The sequence below is a fragment of the Giraffa tippelskirchi genome, chromosome 10 (genome assembly GCF_054371585.1).
Source record: "Giraffa tippelskirchi isolate mGirTip1 chromosome 10, T2T-mGirTip1v1.2.pri, whole genome shotgun sequence".
NCBI classification, from domain to species: Eukaryota; Metazoa; Chordata; class Mammalia; order Artiodactyla; family Giraffidae; genus Giraffa; species Giraffa tippelskirchi.
In genome coordinates, this window is record NC_137284.1 from 145733757 (window position 1) to 145749760 (window position 16004).

Genomic DNA, 16004 nt, shown 5'->3' on the forward strand with positions numbered 1-16004 from the left:
AAATTAACTATGACTGAATATCATGTTTCCAGATGAAATGAAGTACTAACTTAACCAAAATATGACAATGAGATTACTCAGTGAGAATTAGATGGTGGTGATGGCTGTACAAACTTGTGACTATACTAAAAATCACTGAATTATATATACTCTAAAATGGTGAATTTTATTATATGTCATTTATATTCCTTTTTTCCCCCCTAAAGAACAGCCATGCATATCATGACAGCGGACTTAAAAACCAAAAGTGAGTATGGTCATTTACAGTGTTAGAGTGGAACCGACAGTAAAAAATCTACCTGCAACGTGGGAGACCTGGGTTCAATCCCTGGGTTGGGATGATCCCCTGGAGGAAGGCATGGCAACCCGCTCTAGCATTCTTGCCTGGAGAACCCCCATGAACAGAGGAGTCTGGCAGGCTCAACACACAGGGTTGCAAAGAGTCGGACATGACTGAGAAACTAAGCACAGCACAGTGTTAGAGAATAAAACAACTTAGTCTGGTGGGAAAATAATTCTTTAAAATCCCAGTAAGTTCATCTTAAGTTCAGTTATAACTAAAATGCTTAACAGTAAATTCAATCTTCAATCAACATTTAATCTCTGCCAGTCAAGTTTTATGACTTCTCATAACAATCTAAACATGTTTCACAATTTTAACAATCATAAAGGCTTACATTTTAGAAGAGTAATAAAGCATTCTTCCACTCAGTGGCAGGAGGAGAAACCCAGGAAATCTGCCACTTACTACCAAGTAGATGAGTTTTAATTTAACATGTTTGTTTTAACCGATTAGGTAGCTCCGTGGGTCATAAACATCCTACAAACTTCCCTTCTCTTATCAGCAAAGTGATTCATCACAGAGGGCCTGGCAAAAGCTGTCAGGTCCATGATAATTGCTTCACAGTATCTCTTGAATTTAAAGCTGATCACAGGAAAGGAGATTCACATTTGTGATTTCATGTTTCTTTTTTTTAATATTTTTTTAAATGTATTTGGCTGCACCAGGTCTTAGTTGCAGCACACTGGATCTTCAACCTTCATTGCGGCATGCGGGATCTTTAGTTGTGGCGTGTAGGATCTAGTTCCCTGACCAGGGATCAAACCCGAACCCCCTGCATTGGGAGCACAGAGTCTTGGCCACCAGAAAACCAGGAAAGTCTTCATCTATTTCTTGACTGAAGAAGAGAATCATACTATGCTTTTCATGATATGACAAGAACTATGCCCTCAAATTAAAACAAGTTACCGTTTTCCTCTATCGAATTTGAAAAAATATAGATCAATTATATCCAGTGTAGGAACTCGCCTGGTGGTCCACTGGTTACAACTCTGTGCTTCCAATGCAGGGTGCGCAGGTTCCAAATCTGGTTGGGAACTAAGATGCCACATGCTGCGCAGGGCAACCAGAATAAACAAAAAACAACACTAACCAGTGTAAGCGAAACAGGCACTGATATTGATAGGAGAGTACACGGCTGCAACCTTTCCAGAAGGCAGTTGGGCAAAGATGAAAAAATGTTGACTAAGCAGTTTCACTTCTCGGATGCATCCTAATGAGATAATCAAAAAGGTAGATGAAGATAAAGCTGTATGTGTATGAAAGCTCAACACACTGTTATTTTAACAACGATGGTTGTCGAGGAGTGACCAAACAAATTATAACACAATACACTCCTATAATATAATGCCATTTAAAAGCTCTTAGGTGAAAGGCTATTTGGTGCTAAAAAGCATTTCCCAAAATGCATGTACCTAAAGCATACATACAATGATCCCGGTTCATAAAATTTCATTTAAATATATACTTATGTAGAAATTTCAGGAGATATGTCTGAAACTGTGTTTCATCTATCAACAAATATTTATGGAATACCACCACGTATCAGACAATAAAATAGAGTGAAAAGGGTTCCTGTTCCAAAAGCACTTACAATCTAATGGGGGATAAAGTCAAGTATTCAGGTGGGAGTCACGTGGTCCAGGGGTAGTAGGCAGAGGTTTCTCTGGCAACGTAAGGAAGGTCCTGCTTTGCCCAGTCCTGGGACCTGAGGCAGCCAGTCCTGAAGGACTAAGATCTGAAGGACGGGGACTTGGCCAAGAGAAAAATATGAGGAAAGAATTACCTGGCTGGTAGAATTTAAGGTGGCTTTTTCTTTCTTCCTTTATGCTTTGCTGCATTATTTAATTTTTAGAAAGGCTATGTCTGTTACCATGAAAATTCTGGAAGAAATGAACCAATGAAGACGCACAGTTGATGTGTCATAGGGCTCCCTGAGTCACTGACTCCTGTGCCATGAGCCCCACCTGCCCTCCATCACTGGCCTTAACCTCCTGGATCACGATAGGCACTCGACCTGGAAACAATCAAGTCACTGACTGGCCACAAGTCTACAAGGTGGCCTGGCACAGAAAGCCCCCATTGCTAGTGCTGGTGCACAATATTGTGTAATTAAATTATAAAACTAAATGACACTGAACTGTTCGCTTTATAATTGCTGCAAAGGTAAATTTTATGTGTATTTTTAGCACAATTTCAAAAATTAAAAGAACAAGAAAAGCCATTATATAGGTAGTAGATGTCTGTAGTTGATATAAACCATAAATTCAAGAAAAAAATGTTAAGATCCTAGTGGAATAACAAGCACATTATATAACCAGGCAATTCCCAAGAGGATATAGAAATTGCAAATAAAACAGGAAAACTGTTCTTTCCTGTAATAACTGACCAAGTTATAGAAATTAAAATCTTTAGGTATCCTCTGTGTGTGTGTGTGTGTGTGTGTCTGTGTGTATGTGTCTGTGTGCGTGCTCAGTCACTCAATCAGGTCTGACTCTTTGCGACTCCATGGACTGCAGCCCACCAGGCTCCTCTGTCCATGGGGATTCTCCAGGCAAGAATATTGGAGTATGTTGCCATGCCCTCTTCCAGGGATCTTCCAAACCCAGGGATCGAACCCATGTCTCCCACATTACAGGTGGATTCTTTACCGTCTGAGCCACAAATTAAACATAGGAAGGAAAGAAGGAAGAAAGGAAGAAGAGAAGAGGGAGAGGGGGAAAGAAAAGGCAGGAAAAAGGAGGGAAGGAAAGGGAAGCGGAAAGGGATGGTGAGAAGGAGGAAAAGGAGAGAAGAGGAATTAGAGGTGACAAGGAGGTAAGAAGGAAGAAGGAAGGGAGAGAGGAAGCAGGGAGGGAGAAACGGAAGTCAGTAGCCATGGTGAGATAGCGACTGAAACTCTTCTGTTCCCTTATCTGAAAATAGAAATAACACCCTCTTCCTTCAGGAGAAGCAGCTTGCTGCCCTCCCAGTAACAAGTCTTCCCTTGAACCTTGCTGATGGGGTGGCCACTGAGATACAGGTTGAGGTTGCTGGGGAAGGCTTCTGAGAAAGTCCTCTTTTGCCCCTCTGACTCCTCCCTGGATCATGGAGACATGATGGCTGGTGCTTCAGCAGCCATTTTGGGTGGTGATACAAATATGAAGTTGGAAAGATGGAAACTCTCAGCTAAGTCTGAGCATAAGCTAGAAAAGAGCCTGGGACCTGACGACCATGATGTAGAGCTCTTCTACAGCTTTGACCTGTTCACCTCCAGACGTGTTTTCCATGGGGATAAAAGAAAGCTCTCTCGTTTGTCTGTGTGTTTTCTTTAGGCTAGTCAAGTGAAGCAGTGGGAGTAGAGAAGGAATAAAGAAATCTATAACTAGCTATGATTAATTATAAACACCACTATACTCAGACTAGCCAGGTATGTGTGATTTTTAGCTGATAAACTTAAGTGCATTATGAGCATTAAATGAAATGAGGCTTGTGTAATATGGCACAGTGCCCACTGTAATAACACAAGCACTCATGATAGTACTGTTTCTCATCCAAGTACTAACAAAATTTCTAAAATTTCACCACAATCACAAGTTAAATACACTCAGGGTAAGTTAAGCATCTACAGAGTTATCAAATATGTATTTCTCCAAAGGCAATTATTACTAACATTCAGCCAACATGAGAACACCTAGGACTCAAATGAAAAACTATCCAAATTGCGGGGGGGGGTTCGGGAAGGGGGGAAGGTAGCTTTCTTCCTAAAATAGATTGATTACACTTCAAGAGACAACTTAAGTGGTGTCAGGAAGGCCTCACATGTGCCGTATGCCTATTGGAAAATAAGACCAAAAAAACTCCAATCAGATATTTAACACTAACATCCATCCCATTCAACCACCTTACACTTACAAAGGGCAAAACAAAATGCATTAATTTTCACTAAAAATGCTCTTGCTGTACGTTGCTTTCAGTTGTAAAATCAGTATATTTTACAGAAAGAAAGACCTTTTGAATGTGGAAGAGCCTAGTTGGTGCAGGGGTGAGATGCTGGACAAAAAAGCGGCATCCTTGTAACTCACTCAAAGGAGTGAACCTGTTCAGTTTCACCCACTGTAATATCAGTCTGTCTTGAAGACGTCTTGGCTCAAATGCAAGACCAGCCCTTGAAGATGGTCAAGGCTCAGATGCATTCTCTATGGCACTGGAGGTTGCTAAAGGCGGGGGGGGGGCAAATATTCCAACTACAGGGCCTTCAACAGCAAGATTCCTTTGGTGGGGGCATGCTGGGGGCGGCGCAAGGGCATTGATAGGATATTTTTAGGATTTTGGTATTCACATTTGTGAATTATAAAGGGGCTTACATTCCAAGTCATTAAGAGGACACTCAAATACTAACTTGAAGTTAACAGATAAGGAAAGTATCCTCTGTTTTCTTGAGTTTCCACCAAAGTTTCATAAAAAGTTTTCATAAACAGGACAAAAGGTTTCAGAGATGGAGAGGAGTGAGGAATGTTACTGAGAGATAAGAGCTTGTAATCTTAATGCTGAAATGGAACTTTGGAAGAGCTGAATTGGTATTTTCTGTTTTTCAGCTCCCCAAGTCATTCTAAATCCCTTCTAGTCTAGGAGGAGGATGGACAGATGGATGGATAGAGGGAGAGATGGAGTGATGGATGGAGGCACTGGTCGATGCATGGTGGATGGACAACCTATCAGACCAATTCAAAAGAATATGGATTAATGTGGGGAAGAACGCTCCACATTCTTCACTATCACTCCTGAAAAATTTCAGTGGAAAGTAACCATTGCCCGCCTTCAAAGAACTGACACATTGGGGATTCCCTGTGAAACTCCAGGACTCAGATGGAGTTCAGGTTTCATTGAAACAATTTCAAAGACACTGATGGACATTTTATTCTATTGCATTTCGCTGTGCTTAATTTTTTAGCCAGAGATGATTGGGCCATGTAGAGCTTTTAAAAACTGAACTTGTGTGTGTATGATGTAATTTGTTTTGCAATATCATCAGTAAGAAGAGCAAAATTTTTATACTTCATCTGTATTCAGCCAAGCATTAATGGTCAAATTCCCTAAGCCCCCCAGAGCAGAAAAAACGCAGAACTATGTTGCCAGTCAGAGTTTCTTACCTCTGTATACTTCCTGGAAAACTTTCCTGTTTCGAGCTCTTTCTCTCTACCTTACTGCAGCCAAGCCTTACACAAAAGCTGGACCATGCAGGGCCTCTTGTGGGCTTCTGGACTTCCCTTTCCAAGAAGCCTGGCTCTCAGATCTTCTCTCCTCCTTTCGGCTCAGTTCTGTGAACAGATTCTTTGAAGAACAGCCCTGCGTCCTGGGCTAATGAGTGACATTCAGGTCACACCCTCTTCTCAGCAGCCCTTCACCCAATCCCTTTTTAAAGGGGAAATTACATCTCTCACTGAGAAAGAAAGAGACTACCAATCCTTGGAGAAAACTACTATGTCAATCGCAAGGAGACTGGGAATTTCTGAAAGAGCAGGGGTCCAGGCAAGGGGTAGAAGGGACAGCTTTGTTCCTTCACACCTCTTCTCACGGTCATCACTGTTTAGAATTACAGGGCAAAAAGACTGTGATTCACCTAAGCATCACATATTTTTAGATAGCCATTGAGAAGGGCAGTGATGAACTGAGAACCTTGAAACCATCTGGCGACCTTGGCAGCATGGGGATTTATGTACTTAAAATAGCCACTTACCCACAGCTTCAGTCTGTCCTTTCCTTCCACCAGTGCCATTGGCCGAACACCTCGTCCATACCTGGTGCTCTATGACCACACCCTCCTCCCCAACCCACAGGGGTGGAGAGTGCTATTCACAGTTTGGCAATGAGAGGAACAACTCCATTTCCTGCCTAAGCACACACCTGATGAAGTACCAGAGTGGGAACTCAGATATACATCTTCTGACTTCCTGGGCTCAGCCTGTTTTAATCACTAAAGTAATACTTGTAGAGCCCCTAACTGTGCCTTAAATTGTGCTGGACAAGTCATGACACTTGATGTGGAAGGTGACATGGACACTTCCATGAGCACCAGTCAACCCCACAGTGCAGAGAGGCTGATGGGAGCTTAAAAAAAAAAAAGATCTGTCCAAAAGATGATTTTGCATTTGGTCAGATCCTCTGAAATCTGATTATGAGTTAGATACTATGTAAAAGTGCTCTGTAAACTATAAAGCATGACACCAATGTTGCTGCTGCTGCTGCTGCTGCTGCAAAGTCGCTTTAGTCGTGTCCGACTCTGTGCGACCCCATAGACGGCAGCCCACCAGGCTCCTTCGTCCCTGGGATTCTCCAGGCAAGAATATTGGAGTGGGTTGCCATTTCCTTCTCCAGTGCATGAAAGTGAAAAGTGAAAGTGAAGTCACTCAGTTGTGTCTGACTCTTCGCGACCCCATGGGCTGTAGCCTACCAGGCTCCTCCATCCATGGGGTTTCCCAGGCAAGAGTACTGGAGTTGGGTGCCATTGACACCAATGTTAATGACACTTAATTCTACCCATAGAGTTACCAAGTGCTCGGTCATGTCTGACTCTTTGTGACCCCATGGACTGTAGCCCTCAAGGCTCCTCTGTCTATGGGACTCTCTAAGCAAGAACACTGGGGTGGGTTGGCATTTTCTCCAGTAGATCTTCCCAGCCCAGGGATCAACCCCACATCTCTTGCATCTGCAGCATTTGCAGGTGGATTCTTTCCCATTGAGATACCTGAGAACCCCATAGTTACCATAAAGATGGTGAAGAACCTGGATAAAGGCCCTTCAGACTAGTTGACAGAACACACATTATTCTACACCTGGGTCTTGGAAGTTTGCCAATGAAGGTGCCTAAGAAATTACTCTGGGGCCGACTGACCCAGAAAGCATCAGGATAGGATGTCCGGCCATCTCCTTCCCTGCAAGCCATTTTCCAGAACCTGCTGAAGCCTATGGATCCCTTTCCCCGTTACCCAAGCATAATGTGCATTGAGAATAAACAAAATCACTGTTGAAGGTTATCATACTTCATTCCACAGGATTTAACGATTCAGAGAGCCACACTGGGGCCAGCCCTCCCTCTCAGCAAAGAATATTATCTGTTCTTCCTCACCTGGAGTGAAAATTCATGAGAAAGTTCCTAATCCTGTAAAGCTTAGCCCCAGACAAGGAAAAGAAGGTGTTTGAGGAAGGAGGAAATGAGGAATAAAACAACATAATCCTTCCCTAGGATTTGTTTGTATAACTCTATTGTTTAGCTTTGGCCTATCATTATCAGTACTAAATTTTACAGAATAGTTTTCTTTAAAAAAAAATCTTAAAGAAAGAGTGAATGGCCCAAAAGTTTAATTACATGAAAACATGAGTTTGGCACTCCCACTCCCCTCATTGCAATCATTTTAGTATTTGACAATAAGGCGCCAGGTTGAAATGACTTGTCCGTGTAGTTCCTTTATGACACGGTGAAGTCGTATCAAATCCCAGGGCTTACAGATAAATAATACAGGGCTTCCTGCCTCTAGTTAGTGAGAACAATAATTCCATTGATGGCCTTGCACAGGCTGACTTGAAAGACAAGACGAAACTTCTTTCATTGGCACAGAGGCTGAAACAGGAGGTGGCCACAGCCTCCAGACGCGCAGCTACTCCTCAGCTGTCCCATCCAGGATTTGTTTGAAGGAGAATGGAGAGAACTTGTAACCAGCCCCGGTGTAGAACTTGTTTTGGAACTCCACCCTGTTGTTGGGGGTAAGGAGAAGGGGAATTGAACACAGAAATGAGAGGCTGGCAGCTGGAAGGGAGATGCGGAGAGAGTGTAAAATCAAGCACCAGGTGAGGAAGGCACCCATGGCGGCCACCATAGGAATCCTGAGGTTTGGAGGGTTTATTTTCAAATCCTTCTCTTGCCTCCCCCTGACACCTTCTTCTCCACCCCCATTCTCTCCAGGCCTTTACTAGTGACTTCAGGGACCACAGCATAACCTCCCCCAGATCCCCAACCACTAGGGAAGTCCTTTCTGGGCAGCAGTGTCTGAAGAGACGGTCATGGGACAACGTATCACCACGTTGTACAAGGTGGTCTGTTTCCATCCTGATCATAAACTGTGGTGCTTACATAACTGCAGAACCACCAGAGCCTTGACTTACACTTTTATAACTTACAAAAACAGATACATAAACGGTCATTTCTGTGTTACTATGTTGCAGAGTTCATTTCTGTAATGACATGGGTAGATACAATGTTATAGCCACAGGCAGGGTAGGCTATGATTCTCTCAAATCAACAGGTGAGATGGAAAACCTTTTCTTTATGAACAGTGGCCACAGACGGAGGGAGAAAGCCCCAGTGAAGCTAAGAGTCTGGTCAGGACGTATGGGAAACCTGATGCTTCAGTAGAGACAACACACCCAAAATTCTTGGCTGAAAAGTGACCCGGGAGAGAAACAGAAGCCTAAGCAAATGTTTGCATAACTGTCAGTCCAGTGATGGCCAATCGTCTCTGGACCCATCTATGAGTGTCAAGGGCCTCCAGTGAGAGCCTTCCTCCTGGGGGTACCCTCCTTGAGTTTCCCTTTTCCGAGAACTATTTGCGTGTTCTGTTGGTGTAATTCCCACACTCAGCAACAAGGGCCAGAGAGCACAGATTCGCTCAGCATCTCCCTCTGTGAGCCTTTCCAATCCGTCATCTTACCAATAGTTGGGGTGTCCCTTATTTTGAAGCCAATTATAATAACAAATGAACATTTAAAAGGAGTGAATGAAAACTAACATGTCTTCTAGAGCAGTCACTGTGTGTGTGTGTATATATATATGCTCACAGATAAGACATCATTTAATATTACACCAATAAGGGACTAAATTAAGGTTCCAAAAAGGCACGGGAGTTACTAACGTCACACAACAGTCTAGGATTTGAACCCAGTTGACTAGCCCTCCCTCCCATCCACCCTCTTTCCCGAGAGTGTGTCTATGCTACAAGCAGTTCGTACCAGTGCAGCCGCAGGGCATGCAGGAAAGCGGAGAGGCCCTCCATGATCAGAAGGATGGCTACCGTCAGAACAGCAAACACGGCAAAAATGATGAAGACCCCAATAAGTCCTCCCCAGCCTTGCACGCGAAGGCCAATGTTCATCACCATTGTCCAGAGCACTTCAGACAGTTCTGCCAGACACAAGAGAAACCCTCTCAACCATGTGGTTTACTGGGCAAACGCAGATTACTCTCACACAGTAATCCTGGATCTGCACACCCTACAATTCAGCAACTCCACTCCCGGGTGGAGAACGTGGGCATCTGCGCCCCAGGTTACCTGCCTACGGTTGTCTACGGCAGTTTTGGAGGAGTTTCCATCAAGAGGACAAGGATACGATGGCACATTATTCACCAGTGAAGGTGAGCAAACCATAGCTACTGGCAGCAACATGAAGGAACATCTTATGCCAAAGAAGCAAAACACAAAAGAACACATGTAATATGATTTAATATGTACTGAATTCTAACTCATATATTAAAGCCCTAACCCCCAAGTGATGGTATTTGGGAGATGGGGCCTTTAAGAACGGAATAGGGGGACTTCTCTGGTTATCCGGTGGTTAAGAGTTTGCCTCCCAAAGCAGGGGCCGAAGGTTCGATCCCTGGTTGAGGAACTAAGATCCCACATGCCTTGCTGCCAAAATACCAAAACATAAAACAAGCAATATTGTAACAAATTCAATAAAGACTTAAAAATGGTCAACATCAAAAAAACCTTTAAAAAAAAAAAAAGAAATTATTAGGGTTAGATGGGGTTACAAAGGCAGGGTCCTCATGATGGTATCAGTGCCCCTTATAAGAAGAGACACCAAAGAGTCCTCTCACTCCTCCTTCCAGGGAGAAACTATAATTACAGGAGTTTGTACAAGAAAACAAGCAGCCAAAGCGGTCAAGACCATACTAACTCTGAGCACCTGCTTTTCTGCTGTAAATCAACACCCAGGCTCATTTTCACTGCTTTGGTTTCTATTTCTTTAGCAGCCCACATTTTGGCCTGGCTTCTCTGTTCTTGGCATGATGCCCAGGGCTGGGAAGGCAGAGTGAAAAGCCAGGGTCCTTACCTTTCAGGAGCTCACAATCTAGTAGGGGGACAGGCTAACAAGACAGGATTACAATCTGCACTAGGTCGGAGCACCTCCAGAACCTAGGGAAGGGCACCTTCCAGACCGGGAACCAGGGAGGAAGACCACCAGGAAAGGCGCCAACCACGCTGAGCTCGGAAGGAAGAATGACACATCAGGCTGGAGAGAGGGTTAAAGAAGGGAAGAACATTACAGGTGGGGGAGCTGCAGGGCAATCACACAGGGGGACCAGATAGCGCAGGCATCTTCAGGAGCCTCAGGGCAGTTCCTCGTGGCCACTGCACAGGAAATGGGGAGGGGCTGGGGGTAACAGAGACCCAGTGGGGGCACGGAGGGAAACACCAAGAGTCAAGGCTGGAGAAGCAGGCAGAGATCAAGAGTCCGTGAGTCAAGATTCCAGATTTAAGTCATTCTTGGGGCTTAAATCTTTACCAATAAATACAAGCGGCCTGCAGAAACTAGGAAAGGCAAGGAAATAGATTCTCCCCAAGAGCTTCCAGAAAAAAACAGAGTTGCCAACACCTTGTTTTTAAGCCTTCTACCCTCCAGAGCTGTAAGACAGCCAATTTCACAGTGTTCTAAGCTGCTGTGTGCCGTGCTTAGTCGCTCAGGCATGTCCGCTCTATTTGTGATGATTTGTTACAGCAGCAACAGGAAGCTCATGCAGAAGGTAACCATTTCACCAACACAAAGCCAGACCTACTGAAAAAAAGTCACTTCTATCAACACCTTGAAAGAAGAGCCACTCTCCTGGCAAGCACCCCAGAAACAACCCAGAAGGCACTTTCGCCTCCAAGTACATTGCATCTGTTTCCGAAGGGACATGTGATGGTCACCCTGCCGGGCGGCCCACTCACTCACGTGCGTGTGCCAGACTGAGGGCCCAAAGCCGGAGGTAGGAGGCTGTGTTGGAAATGCAGCCCAGGCAATACTCGATCGTGTGGATGGCCTGATGCACAAAGATGTCTCCAAAGTTGAACTGAAAGAGAGAATTTCTGATGTTACTCCATCAAGCACTTTCTCCGCGAACATGTTACAAATGATACATGGACAGAGAAGGCCTGGGCTCTTCTGTGAAGACATTTCTAGTTGAATGAGTGGGAAATAGGTGGAGAGAGTCACAGTAACATAGGAATGTCTGGTGAAGAATGAACCTTAGCCAAAGGGAGGTCTGGCTTAGTCCTGGATCCTGGGAGGCAGTCTCGAAACCCTTGAGATTTCCCAAGTGAAAGAAAAGTCTCTATTCAAGCTCCATTGGTCCCTGGGAACTCATTTCATCATCTTTGCTAATGAGGTATCTATACAGAGGCACTTGGTAGTTTAAGTGGGAGCTGGCCTCACCTGAAAGACCAACCATGTGGTTAGAGACTTTAGACTTTGAGCCACATGTTATCAACCTAAACCCAACTCCAGGGAGGGAGCTGGAGATTGAGTGCAACCACCCGGACTGCACTTGGGTCAGTCACGCCTACATAATGACACCCCAATAAAACATGAAACACAGAAGCTCTGTGAGCTTCCTGATTAAGCAACACGATAACCCCGCCACATGTCCATGTCAATGCCAGGAGAGCCGTGCATCCCTAAGGACAAGGGAGCTCTGCATTCGGAACCTTCCAGTGTCAGGTTCCACTGACATGCCTCTTCGGAGGATTACTAATGTGCAGACTTTGGCTGTAAATAATACTGCAATTGAAAGTATACGGTTCTCCTGAGTCCTGTGAACTATCTATAAATGAGTCAACCCGAGGGAATCTGAGGGCTCCCCACTCCCAGACTTGTGGCTGGTGTCAGAAGTGTTGGGTAGATTTGAAAGTCTGGAGGTGTGTGCTCTTAACCTGGAGCTGGGCTAAACATGGGTGAGGACAGAAGTGGGAGGAGACCTGGAGAGGGGTCACAGTAACATAGGAATGCTGCTGAAGAATGAACCTTAGTCAAAGAGAGGCCTGGCTGAGTCGAGTCGAGCCTGCATGTGCTTTGTCCTGGGAGACCCAGGCCTGACTGTACTGGGGGAAAGAGCCGTCCAGCAGAGTCTGGAGTTGCCCCCACAAGGGCAGCCGGTTCATGGAGGAGTTGGCAGGGGCACACTGACTGGATATATCCTGAGGTGAACGAGGAAGATGGATGAGGGAGGTTGTACAAGACAGGTTGGGGCTTGATGAGTCAGAAGATGTGTGGGCTGGATTCTAAAACATTCCAGCAGGTCTCGAAGACCTACTAATATCAATCACCACTAACAAGGGTTACTCTCTATATCTGGAATCTTGTTGGGAAAACTTTCCATGATCCAATTTTTCAGTAATTCTGACTATCCATTGGTACAAATGAATACTTTTTTAAACAGTAATTAATACCACAAATGGAGCTACTTATAGCTTCTCTCAGGCCTCACAGGAACCCTCTTTCCACTCCAGAATTAGAAGACAGCTCCAGTTAAAATCCCCAACCCGAGGTTCAGGACTCTTGGTGACTTCAGTCATGGGATAAAAACAGTCAGCTGCCTTGTCTGGGTAAACATGGCACATTCCCAAGGAGGGGAGTGGCTTCCCTTGGACAGAAAGGGACAGGGAGGGAAGAGAGAAGAACACAATTTGGGAATTCGTGTGTGAGGCAATGTCACAAAGATGAGTGAACAAAGTCAAGAAAGAGCCAGGGTTGAGACAGGAGCAGGCAATGGCAACTGCTCATGCTTACGTTGGGGCGGAGGACTGGCAATTAATAACTCACCTCCTGCTTCAAGATAAGGGACCAGATTCGGGCTCTGTGGTTGTAAGTCAGGGCACTGATAGGGAAAATAAACCAGCAGACTCCCAGGGGCACGGTTCTGAGCCAAGGGGTCCTCAGTAACATTTAGGAGCTTCTATGTAACCCACTCCAGTATTCTTGCCTAGAGAATCCCTTGGACGGAGGAGCCTGGTGGGCTGCTGTCCATGGGGTCGCACAGAGTTGGACATGACTGCAGCAACTTAGCATGCATGCATGCATGTTACTAAACTTGAAATTGATATGCACCTCATACTCAGAGCAGTATCTGGGCAAAATTAAAAAACGCCCCCTGATTGGTTGGTAAGTAGCTGTAAACTCAAGTGCTCCCCCTTCCCTGGGACCTCCCCAACTTGCCATGACTTAGGGATGACAAGGCTGCCACCAGCAGGGTCCTCCCGACCCTCCCAGCTCTCCTGCTTAAGTCCAATCTGATGGGCTGGTGTCCACACACTACTGGCTATTAAACACATGAGCATCCTCCCTGGCTAGAACTGACCTCTAGAATCTGTACAAACTGCAAGCCTTCATAGGGTGTCAAGTCCCAAATACCTCCTCTTTAAATAAGCCATTTTTTCCCTAATATTTTGACTGTGCAGCTTGTGGGCTCTCAGTTCCCCGACAAGGGATAGAACCCAGGTCATGGCAGAGACAGCGCCAAACCTTAACCACTAGGCCACCAGGGAACTTCCTTAAATACCTCTTGATCATGGTCATCCTGTGCCCCGTGGGCACCTGCAGAAGCACTGTGACCAGAACTGTCACCTTCAGTGTCCTCGGTGGTGTCTTCTGGGAGTCTGGAGGCCTGCAGCTGTCAGCAAACAAGGACATGAAATGTCAGATTCACTTTTAGGAATACGAAAATTCTCTATAAAATAAAGGCTCTCATTAACTATTAGCTATGTTCCAGATACTGTTCTAAACTCTCGATTATCTCATTTAGCCTTTGTAACAATGTTTTTATGTAAACACAATTATCCCCCCATTGTACAGAAAAGTAAACTAAGGTACAGAAAGGTTAAGAAATGAACCCACAGGATTTGCACAGCTGGTTAAGGCTAGTTAGTGCCAGAGTAGAATCAGTAGGCAGTCTGATCCTGGGCATGTACTTTTCTCCATGGTGTTCCAGAAGGTGCCAGATTAATCATGCTCTTTACAATAAACCAACAGTCTTGTGACCCAAACAGCCAGATTTCTACAAGCAAATCTAACCAGGAGGGATTAATGAGTGCTACTGTCTGAATGCTTGTGATCCCCACAAAATTCATGTTAAAAACCTAACCCCCAAAGATGAAAGTATTAGAAAGTGGAACCTTTGGAAGGCACTTAGGTCGTGAGGGTGGAACCCCTGTGAATGGAATTAGTGCCCTTAAAAAAGAGGCTTCAGAGAGCCCCCTAGCTCCCTCCATCTGGTAAGGACACACAGAGATGATGCCAACAGTGAACCAGGAAAGTGGTCTCATAAGAAGGTGATGATACTGACACCCTGGTCATGGACATACAGCCTTCAGAACTGTTAGCAATAGGTATCTATTGTTTTAGCCATCTGGGATGTGGTATTTCATTACATAGCCCAAGTGGACTAGACAATGACTTTTCCAGCACAAACACACTTTTTGAAATAAAAGCATTACTTTATAAAAATAGCTAAGAGGGCTTCCCTGGTGACTCAGTGGTAAAGAATCCATCTGCCAATGCAGGAAATATGGGTTCGATCCCTGATCCCGGAAGATCCTGTGGGGAACAGCTAAGCCCATGTGCCACAACTACTAAGCCTGTGCTCTAGAGCCCAGGAGCTACAACTGAGACCATGAGTTGCAACTCCTGAAGCCCGTGTGCCTAGAGCCTGGGCTCCACAAGAGAAGCCACCATAATGAGAAGACTGAGCACTGCAACTAGAGAGTAGCCCCTGCTCTCCACAACTAGAGTAAAGCCCATGCAGCAATGAAGACCCGGTATAGCCCAAAATAAATAAAAATAAAAACTTATAACAATTTTTTTTTTAAATAGCTAAGAAAAGAATTCAAGAGGCAAAAAATCTAGGTGTTGTTGCATTCAATTTGGCCTGATTTTTATCCTTGAGTCTGAAAAGAATATTTAACTCAAGTCACCCTGAAACTTAATGTCCCACAGCCAAAGTTGTTCCCAGAATGATTTCACAGGTAAGGTATTGCAAATTAGGCATGAAAGTATCTTTAGCTTTCTTTCTTCAGCACATCTGCACCTAGTATTTGCAGACCTTTGGGCAAAGGTACAAATGAAAGTCCACATGCCACATGTTTAAATATTTTAAAGGTATAAATCAAGACAACAAAGTCCCAAACAAAGTATATTCTGGCCTCTGTCTTGGCAAATAAATTCTCATGAGAACTTGGAAAGCCAGGTGCAAATTCAGCATCCCACACCAGGACAGGGGCACACAAGAGAGTTGGCCGCGCACCTGGCATGCCACCCTTCCCATCTCACCTCTGATTTCATCTCATGGCACAGGGACCATGGCCGTGTGGGCACACATGTGGACACTCCCACCCAAGATGTCTAAGTCCCACCCACACTCCCCACAAACTGCTGCCCCTTGACCACACCATGGTCAGTGGTATCCAGTGGTGTGGCTGGCCCTTTGCATGACCCAGAAGTGGGCTTGAGTCCCTCTGGACAGGAATTCCAGGGTGCTGGGTATCAAGAGGGGGCTCTGGGTCAGCCTTTCCCCTTGGCCTGTGGTTCCTTGCCCCATGGTGATGAAAGGGACTCAAGTTAACATTACTGTGTCTTCTTGAAATCCTATTTTCTC

At 44.9% G+C, this 16004-nt stretch overlaps 2 protein-coding genes across 5 annotated transcripts in view; both read right to left on the minus strand.

The window, feature by feature from the left end:
* Positions 1-5645, minus strand: part of SVOPL (SVOP like) — an 80739-nt gene extending 75094 nt beyond the window's left edge. For all 3 annotated transcript variants that reach the window (XM_081533111.1, XM_081533109.1, XM_081533108.1), the window contains exons 1-2: positions 5473-5645; positions 1434-1553 (exon numbers count right to left, since the gene is read on the minus strand). The gene's annotated coding sequence lies outside the window, so the exon portion shown is untranslated. The remainder of the gene's footprint in view (positions 1-1433; positions 1554-5472) is intronic.
* Positions 5646-7666: 2021 nt separating this feature from the next.
* Positions 7667-16004, minus strand: part of ATP6V0A4 (ATPase H+ transporting V0 subunit a4) — a 72731-nt gene continuing 64393 nt past the window's right edge. The window contains exons 19-23 of one of the 2 annotated variants that reach the window (XR_014066428.1): positions 13914-14024; positions 11312-11429; positions 10430-10578; positions 9326-9497; positions 7667-8071 (exon numbers count right to left, since the gene is read on the minus strand). Coding sequence is in view for 1 of the 2 variants with exons in the window: in XM_081533117.1 (XP_081389243.1) it covers positions 7978-8071; positions 9326-9497; positions 11312-11429; positions 13914-14024 (495 nt within the window). In the remaining variant the exon portion in view is untranslated. The remainder of the gene's footprint in view (positions 8072-9325; positions 9498-10429; positions 10579-11311; positions 11430-13913; positions 14025-16004) is intronic. The other variant, XM_081533117.1, reaches the window with a different exon arrangement.